Genomic DNA, 19,224 nt, shown 5'->3' with positions numbered 1-19,224 from the left:
AAAAGCTCTCTGAACAATAAATCTGATGGGAGGAATAGCACGGGGTGAGGAGGATTTAAAAATCCATCATATAATTTATAAATAGGAAACAGTCTTGCATCTTGACTACAGGACTGTTTCAGCTGTAGTCAAGAGTTTTATTGTGGGAAGTATTCTATTTCCATGAAGTGATATATTCCATATTTCATTCTGTATTCCATTTCAGTGAAGTCTCTTAAATGGCTTAAGTAGCTGTACATCCTGGCTTTTTATGGAGTCTATTTGTGAGCTATGTCTTGCATTTTTATGTCTCTTCCTTCCAGAAAGAAAACATTTAGATAATTGTTAAACAAATTGTGCGACGGCATTTGAGTGTATTAATGGATTTTAAAGACAGAATCAGTAATATTTCTGTGTATCCTGCACTATTTTCTGAAATTTTTGTTCTGTGGTATGCTGGTCATTAATTTTCCGTAGGAAATATCTTTTGGGCACTGTACTTGGGATTGATTTTACTTCTTTTTAACATGATTCTTGTTTTCTTAGTCATTACAAGAAAAAATTTCTGTGCAGCTGCAGATGTTGGATGAGAACAGCTTAGAATCAGCCACCAATTCAACTGTCACTCTCAAAAACAAAATAGATACAAGTCTTGTGATGAAAAGAGAAGGTAACTTAATGTGACGTTCTAGGATGTTGAAATAGAATAAATACTGAAAAATTACTGTTCTGAATCTTAAAAATGGACTGCTAAAGAAAATATTCTGCAAGAATGGGGAAAAAAGGATCTGCTTAGAGTTTGAAATCAATTAAAATATGAGTTTTGAGTGGTGCCTGTGGAAGTACCAAAAAAGAACTGCAATAACTGTTGAGAAGTCATATGTATCTACCCTGTGTGTGGATGGCTGGACTTGAAATAAAATGCCCATGTGTAGTGCTAATTCCCCTATATTCTTTTATGATAAATGTAATGTAAATAGGTATTGAGATAGCATCAATGTAGGGTCTCAAATTAAGACTTGCCAGCCTGAGCCTGGAAAAAGACTGCCAGCTGAAGTGATAGTTTATACAGAAAAAGTGTATGCTGACTGACAGCAGTTCCAACTGTAGATTAAAATACTCATGGAGTGTCGTCTGCTTTATTTTGACACTCAAATTATACTAGTTTGCTTCTCCTGGGACTTTCCTTGTGTATGCTTATAGTTTGCCATGTAGGTGCCATAGCTCTAATTTCTTTGCCTGAAGTAAGCTTTAAAAGATCTTTCTTTCGTTTTGGGGGAAAATAAAGTCCGAAGCTCTGTGTCCCTGTGGATATAGAGCATCCATGTAATCCATTGCATTCAGCATTTCCTTCTTTCTCTCCTGTTTACCTATTAGAATGAAACAGTAGTTGTTTTTTTTGCTGCTCTTCGTATATGAGATTTTCTCTATTAAGATTAATTCAGACGTGAACACTCACTTCTGTTTTGATCAGGCTTTTGTTGCCTTCCTCTTGGCTCCACCTGTTAGGTTACGCTTGTATTCTGTTGTATTTGGTCAACTTCAATGCCGCATGCATCTTAGCTGATTTGACATTTAGAGGTAACTTTGGAAACTTCTTATCTTGTAATAGTGTCTTTCTGACCTGAGTTTTATCACGCCATATGCATTCATCTTAGTCTTTGGACAAGTTGTAGAATAGAGAACTTTTCCTATTGTCTATGGCTGTTTTCTTAAGAGGTTTCCAAGAACTAAGAAAATGCTTTGTCAAATGACAAATTGTTTATGCTGTTTTAGGACATAAGAAAAAAACAAAACAAAAAACCCCACTAAATGTCTTTTACCTTTCTTCCCATATACTCAGTTTAATCAGATTTACAAACTTATACTGCAGGAATCCTTCGTTCATGTGAATGGCAATTATACTAAATAAATGACATTGAAATTTAATGATACTCTGAAGAGTTCACAATCAAAATGCACCATTACGTTACATTGTCAATTAATGTAAATGCACTTGCTTTAAGCAATGTAATGCTACAACCTTTAACTGTTGTGTGTTTCTTGATTATCTGCAGTGATAGCACATAATTATGCTTTTGTTTAATTTTTAAACTCATTTTAAAGGAGAAGAAAAAGTTTTGATATCATCTGAATGGCTTAGATTCTTACTGAAAATATTTAATATAATTATTTAGAAAATTTTCGAACTTAGGAACCAGATGTATTTTGAGCATATTCTAGAAATTAACTTACGTGCTAATGAAATATCTATTCAACGCATGGAGTCTGACTATTGCCTGATTTACCTCACAACATAGAATAAGAAGCATTAGAAAAAAACCTCTTATGTTTATAACCGTTTAGAAAAAACTCAGACTTATATCAAGTATTTTAGGGCTGATAAAGCTTGGAAGGATAATAATGACTTCGAAGAAAGTGTATGAAAATGTCCGACAGTGAAATCCGACAGTGGCTGGATTTAGGATTATACCTATACCAACCTGTAGTAGGAAAGAGAATTTAATTTGAAAATGCAATTTTTCAACTTCAGCCCCTTCCCTTTAAATAAAAGAACACAAACCAAACCAACCCACAAAACTTCTAAACCTTACCCATTAGTTTGCATATGAACAGTTAGGGTTTCAGGTCATACTTTGCCTGTTTATGTTTCATTTAAGCTTCCAAATGAAGTGCTAGTTTTTTTGTAGCTCAGTCTTTTAAAATTGCATCCAACTTCTAGCATATACTTTCTAGATACATGAATTAAAAAAATGCACAAGCAGGTGGAGGAACACTCTTAAGCTCTGCTATTTACAGTCTACTCTGCTGCAGTTTATGACCTCTGACAAAGGAACCATCAGACTGAGCAACCTTGTTGCTTTATGCCTTTGTCTTGAGTAATTACACTGGATTATAGATTGCCTGTTGCTACAGGCAATAGACTTCTAATGTGAAGTATTGCAGCAAGCTTATCATGAGTGCTTTATAAACCTGCTCAGGGTGTCCCTGGGTGTTGTAGTGCAACTGATGAATATGGTCTTACAAATGTTTTCTCTGACAGCATGCAGAGCATTTGTGTTACTATTGTAGTAATACTCTAAGATTTTGAGGAAGTTGCCATGTTACTACACTGAGCTGAATATGAACCCTGAAGATTACACTAATGCCTTGTCAGTGACACTTTCTGTAAAAGATGTCAGATTCCAGTAGATCAATGATTCTCGTTGATTCTGATGTAGAAAATGAGGGAAAAATTATCTAGAAATTGAGGTAAATTACCAGAAACTATTTCAAGTACTGAATATTAAGTATTTTTAATTATCTGATTTATTCAGAAAATAAACTCCAGTATCAAGAGCTGAAGATACCAGAGCCAAGGAAAAGCATGGAAAGTCAACAGCAACAATCCAGTTTTGCTGAAAGCTATAGAAAGCAGTTTGATCAGATAAAGCTGAACTGTGTTAACTCCAGAAAAAAATGGCCACATCAAGAAGTGATGCAGCAAAACTGCTATCGAGAGGTAAAGTAACAGGAATATGTGATGGTTTGCTACCTGAAGCTGCTTTCACATATTGTAAAGAATGATTTCTTAATGGTGGCTTCTTGTGTGGAATAATAAGTTTACTTCCTTTAGGGAAAGCGGTCAAGTCTTGAACAATCTGGTCATCCCATGTCTAGAAGGCTATCACCACCAGATGCTGTTTCTAAGAAAAATGAGCCATTGTATGTTTGTGGAACACCAAGCTCTACGTGTACTGATTATATGGAGTGGTAAGCTACTTCATTTAACTGCACAGTCATGGGCAGCACGTGATCTCTGGGACTACTTCAGTGATTTTAACAGGGTTCCTTAAGCTCTTCTGTTCAGACAGCAAAAGAAGATTCCTGACTGCATCCAATGCTTTACGTTGAGTAGGAATGTTTGTTGTGAGTGAAGCAAATCATCTCATGGTATAGGTTGATTTAAAAAAAAAAAAAGTGGTTTGCAAAGAAACTGTACTTGCTTCTTCCACCCTTTGACAACTTGGAAACTTTTGAAAATTGAATTTGTTATACACAATATGTACTGAAGACAGGAAGTATGTGTAATTTTTGAGTAATTATGTGATCAGTTAAAGCTGTGCTTTGACTGTATTGAAGGATTGAAAAATCAAATTTCTGTCACTTCATTCTCTACCAAATAAGTACTAAGTGTATCAAATTGTTTTCCAGTTTTGATATTTACAGACTAAACCCACACAGATTATTACTAGTGGTGTTTTAGCCTAGGTTACTTCAAAAATGAAATAACTCGTATTTCTGAACCACTAAATTAATAGTGCAAGAACCTGCTTAGAGTTTGAGAAACAAATAGCTTTTCATTCAATGCAAGGTTCAAGCAGCCTGGTGCCATCTGTGTAACACTCAAGTTTTTCTTTAAATACTCATTTGTAAGTCATGATTCATCCTGTGCCATTAACGAATGAAACAATGGGGGGGGAAGTATATTTGTTAATGTAACTAAACATGTGGTAGACACATCAAGGACAAATCAAAAGGTATCAAGGATTTATTGAAATCTTTAGTTTACTTAAATATATGTTCTTCCTTCTGCTCACTTGCAGTGTAGATGATGTTCTCAAGATTTCTCATGTTTGTCTTGAAGCTTTGTCTCAATATGTTCACTTTCAATAAAAAAAAAATTTCAACTGGAAATGTTTTGAACATAGAGTAGTAAGTTTAGGAATAACTGTGGCTTGTCTTTTGGGCTGCCCTTCTAGTTTTACAGTGCTTTCATTTTCCAGCTTATAGAGTATGCCAGCTGGTATCTGAAGAAGGGAAGTTAGTTTGCTACTGTTTTAAAGAAATGTTTTTCTAACTGTGTTACAGTTCTTCTGTAGATCTAAGGACTTCTACATCAAAGTGGAAGAGATTGTAACGCTAATTGTTAAATACAGCAGAGGCTTGGATGTTTGCTGATTTGGTTTAACTTTCAAGAAGGGAATGAAGATTTTTATCTTAGAGTTAGAAAACTTCATTTTAAAAAAGTACAACTGAAGGCAGATATTCTTAACAATGATTTCCTTTAGTTTCAGAACACCAATTGTAAGGAACAACTTTTCACCAGGATATCAGATTTCTACTCCCTACAGCCAGCTCCCATATTTTTTACCACATACTCCAGCAACTACATTTCAAAATCAAATGGGCTTGCAGGTAACAATTTTAAGCTGTCTTCTGCTATTTTAGGATGTTTTCAGTGGAGACTTCTTTAGGGGAGATGTGTGTATTACATGTACTTTAAATTAAAAGTTGCTACTCTTATTTGTGGATAAGTAAGAAAAAACAGAGTCTTGTTTATTCTGCAAATAACTTTTTTATTACTGGGCATAGTTAGTGTTTCCTAATTTGAATTATGTGAGACTTTACAGCAGAGTTTAGTCTCTACTTTCCTGCAAAATGCTGTGGAGAATTGATATTGCATGTGCTTTCATTGCGTGTATTTCTGCACACGCATATGGTAATCCTGGTTAGGTTGAGTGATTTAAAAGAAAAATGTGAAACAAAATTCTTATGCAGTTGAGGTGGGCTTAAATAGTAAATTTTGATGGAGTTACTCAACTGAGGATAGGTAATGGCATTTATTTTTAGGAGCACAGCAGGTGACATAACCTCTATTCTGCTGTCTCTACAAAATTTTGTGAGGCTGTTTCAAGGCCTGTATTCAGTATGTTGATGGACAAGCTTATGAAATCATGCTGCTTAGTAAACTTGTGATAATTGTTATACAAGTTATGCTGTGGGGATCTTCAGCTTTTAGTAGATGAACATATTTAAGGTTTCTCTTTTGTATACTTTGCCTTGTTCAGGAAGATCAAGACAACGTAAAGGATGTTAATAAAAGTAGAGCTCTGCCAAGTTCTTATGCACATGTACCAATAGTTACTTTCTTTTACTTTTCTGTATGTACACAGGTTTCAGCTTCTATGCCTTCAAATGAATGCATTGCTATTAAAGGAAGAGTTTATACAATATTAAAGCAAATAGGTAGTGGAGGCTCAAGCAAGGTAAGATGCTGCATTAGCCTTTTAGATGTAGTCACTCATTTACACAGTGGTATTTAATATAAATATATATACTATAGTTATCTAATAGTGCTTGAGCTAGTACTAACATATGAAGCATTTGGCTGACACAAAGAACCTAAAATGTAATTGTAAGGCCAAGCTTGCACTTCATCCTTCATGGATGCAGAGAAGCATAGCACACATGAGATTTGATAGTGTTATTTTTCAGAGTTCTGAGCTTGCTGTAATATTTTGTGGCATCCCTGTTTCAGGATGTTAAACAGAAGTATTGATTTCAACGAAGAGAGAAAGTCAAAACAGTGGGTGAATAAAGCAATGTGTGTTGAAATAAAGAAAACAGTAAATGGAAATACTGTACTCATTTGCTTAGAAAACTGAACAGAAGCTACAGAAATAGAAAGTGATCACCCAACTATCTTAGATTAGTAAATGGTGGTGGGAGCCCACTTCCTTGGTTTGCTTGCTACATAGGCCTTAAGTTAGACTGTTATACATTCCTGAAGGTAGTCTTTAAGATGAAGAGACTTAAAATTCCTGGTATCACAGAATTGTCCAAAATCACAGAATGGTTGAGGTTGTTAGGGATCTCTGGATGCCATCTGGTCCAACCCCTACTCATGCAGGGTGCCTAGGACCGTGTCCAGGTGGCTTTTGAAAATCTCCAAGGAGGAGACTCCACAACCTTCCTGGGCAACCTGTGCCGGAGCTCTGTCACTTGTACAGTAAAGAAATGCTTCCTGATGTAGAGAGGGAACCTCCTGTGTTTCAGTTTGTGCCCGTTGCCTCTTTTCCTGTACCTGAGTACCAATGAAAAGAGCCTGATTCCATTCTCTCAGCATCTTCCCTTCAGGTATTTATAGACATTGAGATTCCCTCTGAGCCTCCTCTTCTCCAGCTTGTTTCTGTTGTAACTGATGAATTTTGATAAAATGTAAATTTCAGCAAACAGGTAGGAACTTATGTAAATGTACTGTGCTTCTTCCTTTTAAAAAGGTATGTCTTTCCTTTGAAACTCTGCTGTGGTGAAATGGAAGACCATGCAGTAAATCAGAATTAAGATGGAATGAATTTAACTGTTTTTTCAGGTGTTTCAAGTACTGAATGAAAAGAAGCAGCTGTATGCGGTCAAGTATGTGAATCTAGAAGAAGCTGATCAACAGACTGTTGAAAGCTATAAGAATGAAATTGCTCATTTGAGTAAGCTACAAGAGCATAGTGATAAGATAATCCGTCTTTATAGCTAGTGAGTGAACTCTTACTTTTTATATCATGCAGTATTGATTTTAATAAAGCTGCCTCGAATTTTAACTTTTATTTTATTTTAGTGAAATTACTGATCAACATATCTACATGGTAATGGAATGTGGAAATATTGATCTCAATAGCTGGCTGAAAAAGAAAAAAAACATTGATCCATTGGAACGGAAGAGCTATTGGAAAAATATGTTGGAAGCTGTTCACACAATCCATGAACATGGTACTGTTAAATAATTCTGGGTATTTGTGTAGCTTATAAGGCAGATATGGTGTTTTGAATTTTGGAGGCAATACTGCTTTCAGTTTTGGTGTAAGCCTAGTGATCTTTGAAGATGGCATTTACTGTATTGTGATAATGAAACAAAGAAAGCATATCTTGATACTGAGGTAGACTCATTTTAGACTCAAAGGGATTGACAATTATCACTGTCTTAGAACGCTTTCTATTTCCTTGCAACAGCTGGAAAATGATTTCTGTAACGGACTACACTGTAGACTCCTGGTATTTCTTGTTCTCCATAAAATCTTCATTATTAACCACCTGTCCTTTCCACAGAAGTTTTGACTTTGCTTCTGCACAGATCTGTCTTCTTTACTAAATGTTTCACCTTCTTTGCTTCCTGCAGTTAGTGAGGCTTTCTTTCATCCTTACCCACATAATTGAGATGCATGTACCTGTATTCTGTTCCTGTGTAACACGGTGAAGGCTGAAAAATATAAAAAAGAATTGGTTGATTACATGGGTAAGAATGACCGAAACTCATAATTCTTAATGTAAGCAGAGTGCTTTTGAGACATCAGTGCAGCAAATCATCAGTGAATGGTACGTTCTGTTAGATCAAGGAAGCAGAAAGGATCAAACTAAGCTATCTCTGTCTTTCTCCCTCCCTCTTCCCTGCACTCTTTTTTTCTTTTTCTCCAAGTACCAGCTTAGCTAATTATTTAGGAGAAAACTAAAGAAGTAAGCAAGCCATTGAATAGATTCAGAACAGTTTGGTATGGCAGCGTTCCTGACCAGCGACAGCAGAACTACAGAAATCCCTTATTACAATCTGTTTTTTCCTGTCTGTTTTTCGATCTCATTCAGGTTGTAGAAGTGATGTGAACTTCTTTCTCTTCCTGGCTTTCGCTTTTAAAATTTCTAGTTTCCCTGCTTTTTGGCTACATCTGGTGTCTACTTTCCTGATTTTCTGTTTTTACAACTGTACTAAATCAGTTGACATTAAAATAGTGCACTGTACTTGTTTTACTTCCTTGTAATATAAATGAAGTTTACTAAAAAGCTACTGCCTGTGCCATAGCAAAAAGAAAACTTGGGGAATCTGAAGCTAAATGCTGATTCTATTGTTTTAAGTAAATGGCTCTGCACCTACAGTGTAGGTGTAGGTCCCCTCGAGAGCCTGTCTTTTACTGAGAGGAACTATTCAACTTGAGTTTCATGGAGTTATTTCAGGGTTACTGCAGATTTTAATACTTCAAACTATGAACTTATTATGCAAGTCTAACTTCTGATTAAAAAGAGAACGAAACACTTTATTAAATGAAATCTACAAAGAATAATTTAGTTATCACCAAACAGGTGATCTGCATGTTCTTTCTGTACAAGGGTTAGGTAACTGAACAATGAACATACTTCAGTAGCGACATGGATTGACTTTAAACTCTATTTGACAGGCATTGTTCACAGTGATCTGAAACCAGCGAACTTTCTGATAGTTGATGGAATGTTAAAGCTGATTGACTTTGGCATTGCAAACCAAATGCAGCCAGATGTGACAAGCATCGTTAAAGATTCACAGGTGACATACTACTGGAAAATTGGTGTTCAGCTTTCAGTAGAATGTTGTAATTGTTAATTATGTTAATATAGCAACTTGGATGAGTACTGTACTAACTTCAACTAAAAAAATGTAAAAATACATAGATACATTCTTTAAACAAGCAACAGTGGCCTTCAGCAGTGTATTTCCTATATGCTTTTCTGTACTTTGAGACAAAAATCAAACTACTTATAAAATTAAGTACATGTGTCATTGAAATAAGAAATGTTTTTACATTTTTACTAGGTTGGCACAATGAATTATATGCCACCTGAAGCAATACAAGATATGTCTTCTTCCTGTGGAGAAAATGGGAAATCTCAGTCTAAGGTAGCATGACTTTTTTCCCCTTATTGTCTTGCATATGAAGTAATTCAGGCATATTACTTGAGGCTTAGTTTTTTTTCTCAATCTTCTGCTGAAATTAGAACACAAGGAAAGCCATTATGCCAAGGGGTGGTGGGCAGAGTTTGAAAGCTAAGTGCTCTGCAAAAAGCAGAGAGTGTTTAGAGAAGTGCTGAATACAGTGAAATTGAAAGCAAGACAAATGCATGGACTTCAGGAAGTTGAAGTAGCTGACAGAAGACAGTAAGGAGTATTAAATGTAAACTGATAATAAACAGAACTGTCTCAATCCATAAGGAATGGTATAAAGTAATCTTCCTGCTATCAGTATGAATGGTATTCAGCGGTGTTAATAGATCTGTATCGGACTTTATGGAGCATGTTACTCTGTGTTCTGAGGTTGGGGTTTCTGATTGATTGGCTTTGTTTAGTGAAGACTGGTGGTATTTACAATGAAAATACTTTTTTCTTTTTTAAAATGATCACTCTAAATTGTTCTGGAAATTCTTTATATTTTTGGCTGTGGATGATTTGCCCCTTGGTCTTACGTGCTTTATCTTAGGCTTAGTCCTGTGTTCAGTGCTTTTGTTGGCTCATTTTTTATATGATTTCTTTGTACTTAACTTTGAAAGAATCCCGATTAAAGTTCTCGAGGCTTCTTTCCATTTCCTGCTTTCCAGCCCAAAATCTTCTGAGACAGAATCACTTGTCTCTGTCTGTGGAGATGTCTCTGTTTTTTTGTTCCTGTGGGATAAACCACAAACCTCAACTGTGTCGGAAGGTTAACATGAGCACTGTGTTCCTGAAAGGACACTCAATACCATAGTTAAAGATTTCAGCATTTCATATGAATTTTTTAATCAGGGTCTTCCATAGACTCAATTGAGAGAATCATTCCCTAACCGCTTCCTTGATTGCCTGTTGTGCCACTGTAATGCCTATTCCAAAAACTGGTGGAGCTCTTTACTCTGTTGCTAGCTTCTTTACGGCTATATTTTAGCATTCTGCATAAATAGATCTGGCTTAGAAATCTTATGAAAGAAAGAAAAACTTTCTGCTGTAAAAACACTCTTGGTATATTTACTTAAATGGAAAGTTAGGATAATGCCTGTGTCACTGTCATATCTTGAATCCTGTGAGATACAGGGCAGAATGTTTTATAAATTGAAGTTTATAAATGGTTTCTTTATTAAGATTACACCTCTTGCCTTTAAAACTTCTACCTTTAAATTCTTTAAAATTTGTATATGAAGTGCGAACTTGTTCTGGCTCTCAGCTCATTTTATCAAAAATCTAACCATTGTGCTGCTGAGTCAGTGCAATCTGTCTCCTCCACATCCCTCTACTTCCTACCCTCCAATCTCATCTTCTCTTCTTAAAAGTGCTCCTGTAAAGAGCAGCCCAGGTGTGATGGTTGGAATTTGGATCCTTAAAGCCTAAAAGAACTGGATTATAGTTTCGCGCTTTGGGCACAAGCATACCTGTGATGCCTTACTGGTTTCCGAGCTGAATTAATTCAGTATATTTTATTTGGATTTGTGAGTAAATCCCAAATCAGAATACTGCTATTCGGCTTAAGGGCTTTTAAGTTATTGAAGTCGACTTTTTCAAAACCTTTCTTATAGAAAATTACTGAAAGTCACATTATAGTACAGTGTTAGTAGGTAATGGTGCACTGTCAATCATGTTATCCAGTGTAAAAGAGCTAGACTATTAAGTGAACTGTACAGTTACCATTCCTTAAGGACATAATCTGAATTTTTTTGCTTTTGTTAGATAAGTCCAAAAAGTGATGTGTGGTCATTGGGATGCATTTTATATTGTATGACATATGGAAGGACTCCATTTCAACATATAACAAATACACGTAAAAAACTGTATGCTATTGTTGATCCTCATTATGAAATAGAATTCCCAGATATTGCTGAGAAAGATCTTCAAGATGTGCTGAAGGTAATTGTTCCTGAAGATGAATTTTGATTCAAATAATGGCAACCTGTTTATTTGAAGCATGTTTTCTTAAATTGAATAAATGAATTGTACTTGAGGAGCTGGTTTCACGCATACTGTTAATTGCTGCTAGAAACAGGCCTTATTCCGAAAGACTTACTAAAACTAGCTACTTCATGGTTTCTGTAGTAGGAATCCATTTTCAGCTCAGTAGCAAATAAGTAAACACTTAAAGCAATCTGGCTTAACTCCTTTGAGCCACCCAAAGTAAATGAAATAGCTTTCATACTCTTCACACCCTTCTCTTATCCTACATATTTGCCTGCATTTGAAACGTCACTTAATTGTTTTACTTTAGAGCCCTAATTGTGTTGCTCAGGAGGGAACAAAGTGAAATCCAGAAACATTTATCCCCGATGTCCAAATTCCGGTGTCATTTTGAGTTTTTCAGAATAAAGAGATGTAAAGACCAGAGCCTACAACTTCTTCCGGTGTTGCTGCTAGAGTAAAGCAGGATGTTCAACTTAACTCTGTGAAGATGATTGCTAATGAATGTTATTAGGGTAATCTTTTAGTGTATTGGGCTTATCAGTCATTCCAAGTTAGTGGTTTGGCAGTAAGAAGTTCTGACGTTCATTTGCTAGGTCTTGAAGTATTCACAGTTTTAATTTTAATTCTTAAGAATTAAGATGGATTCTCTTGACTAGGAGGCAAAATGTTATTTTTTTTTATTTGCAGCGCTGTTTAGTAAGAAATCCTAAGCAAAGAATATCAGTTTCAGAGTTGCTGGTACATCCCTATGTTCAAATTCAAACCCAGTGTCAAACAGGTACTTCCATTTTTAAAATATAACTCTTAAATAGCACTTAAAATTCTGTTTAAGAAATCAAGAGGCTTTTTTATACATAGTTTCCATTTGCTGGAATTGCAAAAGATTTTGTTTAGTACCCATGTATGTTATATAAAAGACTTTGCTTAAACTTTTAATTTTTAAATCATTAATTTCAAAACTGATATTTTGTCTATGACTTGCAGACTTGTTGGTAATTATACACAATTGTATACAGTTCTAATGATTTTAAATTAACTGTTAGGTGTTCCAAATGCAAAAGGAGCAACAGAGGAAGTAAAGCGTATCCTTGGCCAACTTGTTGGCTTAAATTCTCCCAACTCTATTTCCAGAGCAGCTAGGGTAAGTAAACTGGCTTTCCCAACGTGTATATTAGCACACGTTCATGCAAAAAAAAAAAAAGTAAAATGTTTGGTAGTGAAAGATGAAGGGTTGCATATATTGGAATTCTAACCACTGCTGGAAAAACGTGTATTGTCATGCTTTCGTTTGTGAGTGTGCGGGAGCTCTCTACCTACTCCTGAATTGGAAGATTTCAAAGAGTGGTGGTTATCTTGGTTTATTCTTTCCCCGTTTCTTTTTGTTCAGCCCCCAGTATATCTGTATGTCTTCTGCCAGGATGGTGGGCACTGGAAATGGCCTTAGTGTCTCCTGTCCAAAACAGTCTTTACTGTGCTGTGTTACTGTTACTACGTTAAAGATATTGACAAACTAAACCCTGACTTTCATGATCTCTCTTTCTGAAAGAAGACAGGCATAATGAGGAGTTTTGATTCAAGTCTGTGGGTATTCCTACTTCTGGCACCATGGGGATTTTTTGATGGACAGTGCTTCTGTCATTTTCTGTCACTTTTCTGTAACAGCCGTAACTGACCCTAAAAGAATTTAATACAGAAATATATCCCATATTCCTTACTGAAGTTTGGTCTTTTATCCCTATAGATGATTCTTCTATTCATGGTTCTGAATGCTAACCTGAAGCTTCTGTGTGAACAAGAGATTATCCTTCTAACAATATTGTGACGTAGCTATGTTTGTGGCCACAGGTTTTTCTGATTTCCTCACATGAAGCTTGCTTCCTTGTATACTCAGTGTGAGCAGGCTTTATGTAAGAATCTTTCTTTCTTTGCTGGTGTTTCCACATCAGAGCCAATTAATGGAGTAAACTTGATTTCAAATCTTGGTAATTAGTTCGTTCTCTTCAAACTTGTGAAACGCTACTTTTGCTCACACTGTTAAGTCAGTGAGTGTTTTCTTTCAGGCACTATATTGCATTACAGCTGCTATGACTAAGCTGTCCATCTTAAATGCATCTACGCTGGTTGATTTCTGAGACAAATCTTAGTACAGTTAGTAATATTTCAAATGAGATTAATTATTTCAAGAGGTAACATTTCTTATGAAGATTTAGTTTGAATCTATATATGAAACAGCTGTGTTTACCTGAATGCCTGTGTTTTTATTCATTTTCAGACTTTATATGAACAATGCAACAGTGGTAAAAGTCTCGACGTATCAGCATTTGCCAAGTCTGGGAGTCAAAAATCATGGACAGCAAAGTGATGTACTGTTGTTCAGGATGCAACATAACTGGTCTGTTCAAAAGAGTATTTTGTGCTGCTAGCTTTTAAAAGGACACTCAGCATAAAGTTTGCATTTTAAAAACTAAATGTAAAAAAATTAATGTACAGTAAATCTTTACTTGCCACTTGGATCGAACAATGAAAATGGCTAGCTTGTGACTATGGTCTTTGTTTTCTAACAAAGCACTACAAAAACTTGTACAAGACTCTTCAAGCTCCTTTATCACTCAAACTAAATAAAAAAAAATCCTTCCTAAAACACCAGTTGGTGGCTATATAAAACTATATATAAAACTATGTAAGTCTCTTGAAATGTTACAATGTGAACACAATATTGTGCTGTTCTGTCTCTTGGCACCAAGTAAAAGTACCTCTTGTGTCCAGGCTTGTCCATAACTAGGGAGAATAAGCACTCTGCTTATGTAAGCTATCAGTTGCAATTTTGTCAGGTGCATGTAAATGTCATCTAGTTCTTGAACTGTTCTTTTGCTGATTTATAACTGGCACAGTGGAAGCATCACTCTTGAAGAGTAATAGGAATAAAATGGCTTATGTTCTATTAAAAAATACTACTGCTTTGCAAATCCAGTATGCTTTACAAACTTCAAGATAGAAAAATTGTCAAGATTAATGATGCTCAGAAACCACTTAATTTGGATTTTTATAAGCAGTAATGCTAAGCAGTGTAAATAAAGTGTACTGAATGTAGCTAGACTGTTTTTTTTATACATGATTATTAGTGGACTGATCAGATTTTGTTGTCACTGAGTTACATTTCTGGTGCAAGAGTGAACTGTAAACTACTTAACTGAAAGACATTTAAATATATAATTTAAATATTTAAAAATTTCAGATTGGGGGTAAAAATTGCGTTCAAGACAGCTGCCATATTGTCCTTTGAAAGCATGAAGTTTGTCAGGTTATAGAATCTCTATCTTGGGCAAGTATTTTTAAGTTAGTATTTTTTGCCTTTTCCTTCATAAGTTCTGCATATAAAGATCCTAGGTTCATTACTGAAGTGGCTCTTTCCTTGTTAATTTTCATTAGTTAAAAGTGTCATGTCATTTGAACAATGATGGAAAAAGTGGGAAGTCGCTGTTAGAGAAGCTTTCCTTGATGATTTCTACATGTTAATTATAGAATTCAACTTCTCTTCAGGAGAGTATTAAAATATTGGAAAGTCTTTAAGGTAGCTTTTGTATTCCATACTTAATTTTGGATAGCTCACTAGGGACAAGATGTCTTGATAAAATGCTGTAAAAAGGTCCCACTTGAGGAAGTGTTTTTCACTGTAAACATACATTTAAATATTTACCAGCCCCCATTCTAAACAGTTTTCTCCAGATTACCTGGACTCACAGAATTTTTGTTCTCACTTTGAGTTTGGAGCATTAGGTTTCACTGATACCTTCCAGAGGTGCTTTCTGTGGCTTTTGCTTCCATGACTCAAGATTTAGAAGGACAAAAATGTGAGTGGTAGCAAAACAATCCTTCAAATAATTTAGTAATAGAAACAGAAATCCCATTCTTCTAAAGATTTTCTATTTTTTAGGCCTCTGCTTCAAGCTTGTTTTAAAGCCAAGTCAAGCCACCATCTTTCTATGCCAGTTAAGACCATCCTGCTGTGGTAGTACTAAGTGCTTGTAAAAGAGCACTTATTATTCTGGGGAGTGGTGTTCCTGTGGCTGTTCAACATCTGCCCTCTTTTATTTCAGTTCAGTAGGAATGCTCTGGATTATTGACTTGTTTCCTCCAATGATCCTGTTATTTCTGATTTATTTTAGTCCAGACTTCTGTACTCCTATACTAAAGCACAATAAGTGTATATGCTAACTGTACCCTGCTTGTCTCTTACATAAAAAACTTGTTGCAAAGATTGAAGCTACCAAAGAAAAACAAGTTGTCATTCTGTAGCTTTCATACTGTAGGCAGTTTGGGAAACTACTTCGAGCACGTGAATTGAAACATTCTCTCTGGCTTTATCTGGAGAGGGGAAAAAATGCTTGAGAGGAAAACTTGTGGAGAAAACTTTTATTCTGCGGAATCTTCTGTGTGAAGAGCTATTGAAATGTCTCCTAGCTACTTTTCTGGATTAGAGTTAGAAATATTTCCACATGACTACTCTACTGTTACAATTGTTAAAACTTCCACTGTTTTTCTTATCTGCTTCTTAATACTGAATATGCCAAGAAGGTGTGCCACATGTTTTTTTCTCTCAGAGTACATGCTTTTGCAATCCTTTCTCTCATGCAGTCACTGCTGAAGAAACCACAGCATGAAAGATTGTGGAAAGAGGACTAGGACTGATGAGATGCAGTGGGTTGCTAGCCATGCTTTTTTATGTAAAGTTTGAACAACTTATAATTCCTTATTTATATTCGTTTCTTGCCTCAGTGCTAGATTACAATATCAGCCTAGACTGGCAGTTGTTCCTTACTGTCCCTCAGTGAGTTCCTATTGTGGTGGGTGTGGTGTGTTCTGTTTAACAACCATCTGCTCCCCTTTTCAGATTCTTGGGTTCTCAGTGTGTGAATTACAGAATGGCTATGCATGAGTAATCTTCAAGGGGTGAAAAGCACATTTTTGTATGTTGGTTAACAGATGTTGCTGCCTAGAGCTTTCTCAAGATTCTAAAATGCCCATCCTGCATTATTATCACCTGCACTCAAGTCCACAGTTGCAGGACGTTGTGCATATATAAAGTGGGGGGAGAAGATGGTTTTCTAAACCAGATCAGGGCACGTCTGTTTGCAATCACTGTTCTTGGATACATATGTATAGTGTAATGCTATACCAGCTATTACTGATGTACTGTACCTACATGAAGAGAATACTTCAGTAAGTTCCCTTTTGTAATACTTGCAAAAATGAATTTGGATAGCTGTAACTTCTAAATCTAATGCCATGATCCAATAAAAGCCTTAAGTCAGCAGGTAACACTAAGGAATGCCGAACCACATAAAAGGTACCTTCCATGTTTATGGATTGGCATAGCATGTTCTGCCTGAAAAGCTGAGCTAGCTTCTCTGTAAGCATAGTAGAAATCAAAAGACTAAATGGATTAATGTATGAGTTCTGAGGGCTCTGATAATTTTTTTTTGGTGAGCCACCATACAAAATGGAATCCTTCTAAAACATGAGAAGCAAAAGAGGCTGTTCTCTTGCAAAACTCTGCTCTCAGGACATTTCTCCAAGGAATGAGAGATGCATCTATCCCAGTCGCTCAGAGGGCTTAGACTCCTCTTTCCCTCCCTGGCTTTTGAAAGGCATTCTCTATTTGTGCTGCTGAACGTGGAGCTGTGCAGGAAGGGAATTATTAAATTCCAAACAGTAGAGAGTGCGGAGAGGGATGTGTTTTAATCTGAAGGTAAGGGTCAAATGGTCACTAGATTGTGGTCCCTCTCATGGGTTTCTGTTCTTTCTTTAAGTACTTGATAGTTTTATCCTAAATAAATGACCAATCTTGGGAGCAGCAGTTAGTATCAAATTGCAAGTCAAACAATTGAAGTAAACTTGAATTATGGTCCACCTCTGAAGCCTGTCTTACTCCTGGGCACCTCAACAAGGATGGAAGGTTAATCCTTACAGGTGCCAGTGATGTTGCTGGTGATACAGTAAGTGCTGAAAACTAACTGCTGTTTTCTTCTTGTTGTCTGCACCGTTCCATCAGTTTTCACACCTTCTCAGTAGCGAGGATAAAAGAAAATGCTATTTTATCATATGTTTATATTTGATTCTTTCATGACTGGGAGATCCTATTTCAGCTAAATATAAATGGTTAACACAAGTATTCTCTTCCTGCTGAATGTATGTATTGCTTCCAAGCTCAATTATTTGTTCCCACCTGCCAAGTTTACAAAGCTTGTCAGTAAGCTTTCCAAGTATGCCCTTGTTTGCTCATAAAGCTCCACATAAAATAATTAAGAGAAATTTTCTTGCAAGCTAAGAGATATAAAGAATGAAGGAGGCACTGTGGTGTGATTGCTTGTAGGATATAGAACTGTACACCTGTATTGGAACAGGAGTCTTTATACAGCCTATTCATATACTTTCATGGGAGTTGCTGCAATGAAACCCAAGATAAAAATCTGACTCCTCACCTCAATTCCTTGCCTTAGCAGGTGAAATCGCAGCTAAACAATGATGTAATTCCAAGACGCCAGCTCTAATCAGATGAATTGCTAAAATCCAGGTAGCTTTTGCAATGAAAGAGATGATGAATTTAAGGAGGAATAGTGGTGCCACTGTTTTGAACCCTTAGTAAACACAAGGAGAAAGTCAATATATAAATAGCATCAGCCCTTTTTTCTCAACTCTAACTATATTGTAAAGATCTTTGGCTTGTCTTAGTACCCACTTAATGATGTGCTTGTTATGTGATAAGTGCAAGTAAACTCTGAATACCTGCTTTGTCTATCTCAAGTTGTTTCTTCCCTATTTTACGTAGTTGTTAAGAACCAATAAAAATACAATTAAGTAGCAAGCATGTTTAAGGAAATATAGTTTGGCATCAATACTTGCTTCCTATGTGGTTTTGGATAAACTGCTTATTTGAAACTTTGCTCATCACATTCTTTGTTTTGTCTGCTTATGGTTTGGCAGAATTGTTTCTTACCACGACTTTTGTACAACGCTTGTTGTATTTAGTTACCTGTGTGGGAAGGAGAGAGCTCTTAATGCTGCTATAGTAGAGTGGCAATGTGCTCCAAAATATTCTTAAGAGGGAATAAATCTTGTTGTCTCTATGGTGTTTGGATGTCCATATAATGGATCTCTGATTTCTGCAAGCACAGTTCAATGTGACAGAAGGCAAGCATGTCCCCCTTATATGGTGGATGAAGGGCGTGGGCAATGTAGCAGCTGCCATGCCATGGAAGGACTCCAGAGCCATCCACTGGGGAGCAGTGACCAACATCTACCCCTCAGGCAGAGGAAGGGAAGGCCTGCAACCCACGTGTTTCACTTCACTGATGAACATGCTAGCTATTGTGCTGTAAGGCAAAACTTCCGAGGCCGCCTCTGCTTTATGTGATTTGGACGTATCTAGTAGCCTGGGCATTTACGGAACCTGGCTGCTGAGGTGGCATTTCCACATTCCCAGTAGTTTGTGTAAAAGGCAGTCAGCTGCTCCCTTCTGTCGAGATAGTAGTGTTCACTGGCACGGTGCATTGATGTGTCAGTGAGTTTTATGGATGAAGGTACCTCAGTAACAAGGAGCTGGAATTTGTAAACTGGAGCTGAACTAATTCACCTAACTGAAAGGTGAACGTGTGCCTAAACCTATTCTCATCTGACTTCGGGGTTCTTAGCAGAGGTTTAACACTGCAGAGGCTAAGATGTTTCCTAACTGCAGTGATGCTTGTTAAGCAATTCAAAATGCAAACATTAAG

The 19,224-nt window shown here is 36.3% G+C and overlaps 1 protein-coding gene across 4 annotated transcripts in view; it reads left to right on the top strand.

The window, feature by feature from the left end:
• The window catches only part of TTK (TTK protein kinase), a 38,193-nt gene extending 19,614 nt beyond the window's left edge, over positions 1-18,579 (top strand). For all 4 annotated transcript variants that reach the window (XM_021392040.1, XM_021392038.1, XM_021392039.1 and 1 more), the window contains exons 11-23: positions 526-649; positions 3,297-3,481; positions 3,596-3,732; positions 5,031-5,157; positions 5,916-6,008; positions 7,115-7,272; positions 7,355-7,506; positions 8,961-9,085; positions 9,353-9,436; positions 11,228-11,404; positions 12,140-12,230; positions 12,496-12,593; positions 13,725-18,579. In XM_021392040.1, coding sequence (XP_021247715.1) covers positions 526-649; positions 3,297-3,481; positions 3,596-3,732; positions 5,031-5,157; positions 5,916-6,008; positions 7,115-7,272; positions 7,355-7,506; positions 8,961-9,085; positions 9,353-9,436; positions 11,228-11,404; positions 12,140-12,230; positions 12,496-12,593; positions 13,725-13,814 — 1,641 coding nt within the window. In that variant the 3' untranslated portion in view covers positions 13,815-18,579. The remainder of the gene's footprint in view (positions 1-525; positions 650-3,296; positions 3,482-3,595; positions 3,733-5,030; positions 5,158-5,915; positions 6,009-7,114; positions 7,273-7,354; positions 7,507-8,960; positions 9,086-9,352; positions 9,437-11,227; positions 11,405-12,139; positions 12,231-12,495; positions 12,594-13,724) is intronic.

The sequence above is a fragment of the Numida meleagris genome, chromosome 3 (genome assembly GCF_002078875.1).
Source record: "Numida meleagris isolate 19003 breed g44 Domestic line chromosome 3, NumMel1.0, whole genome shotgun sequence".
In the NCBI taxonomy this organism is placed as follows: Eukaryota; Metazoa; Chordata; class Aves; order Galliformes; family Numididae; genus Numida; species Numida meleagris.
The sequence above is the reverse complement of the archived record's forward strand: the minus strand, read 5'-3'. Positions and strand labels throughout refer to the sequence as shown.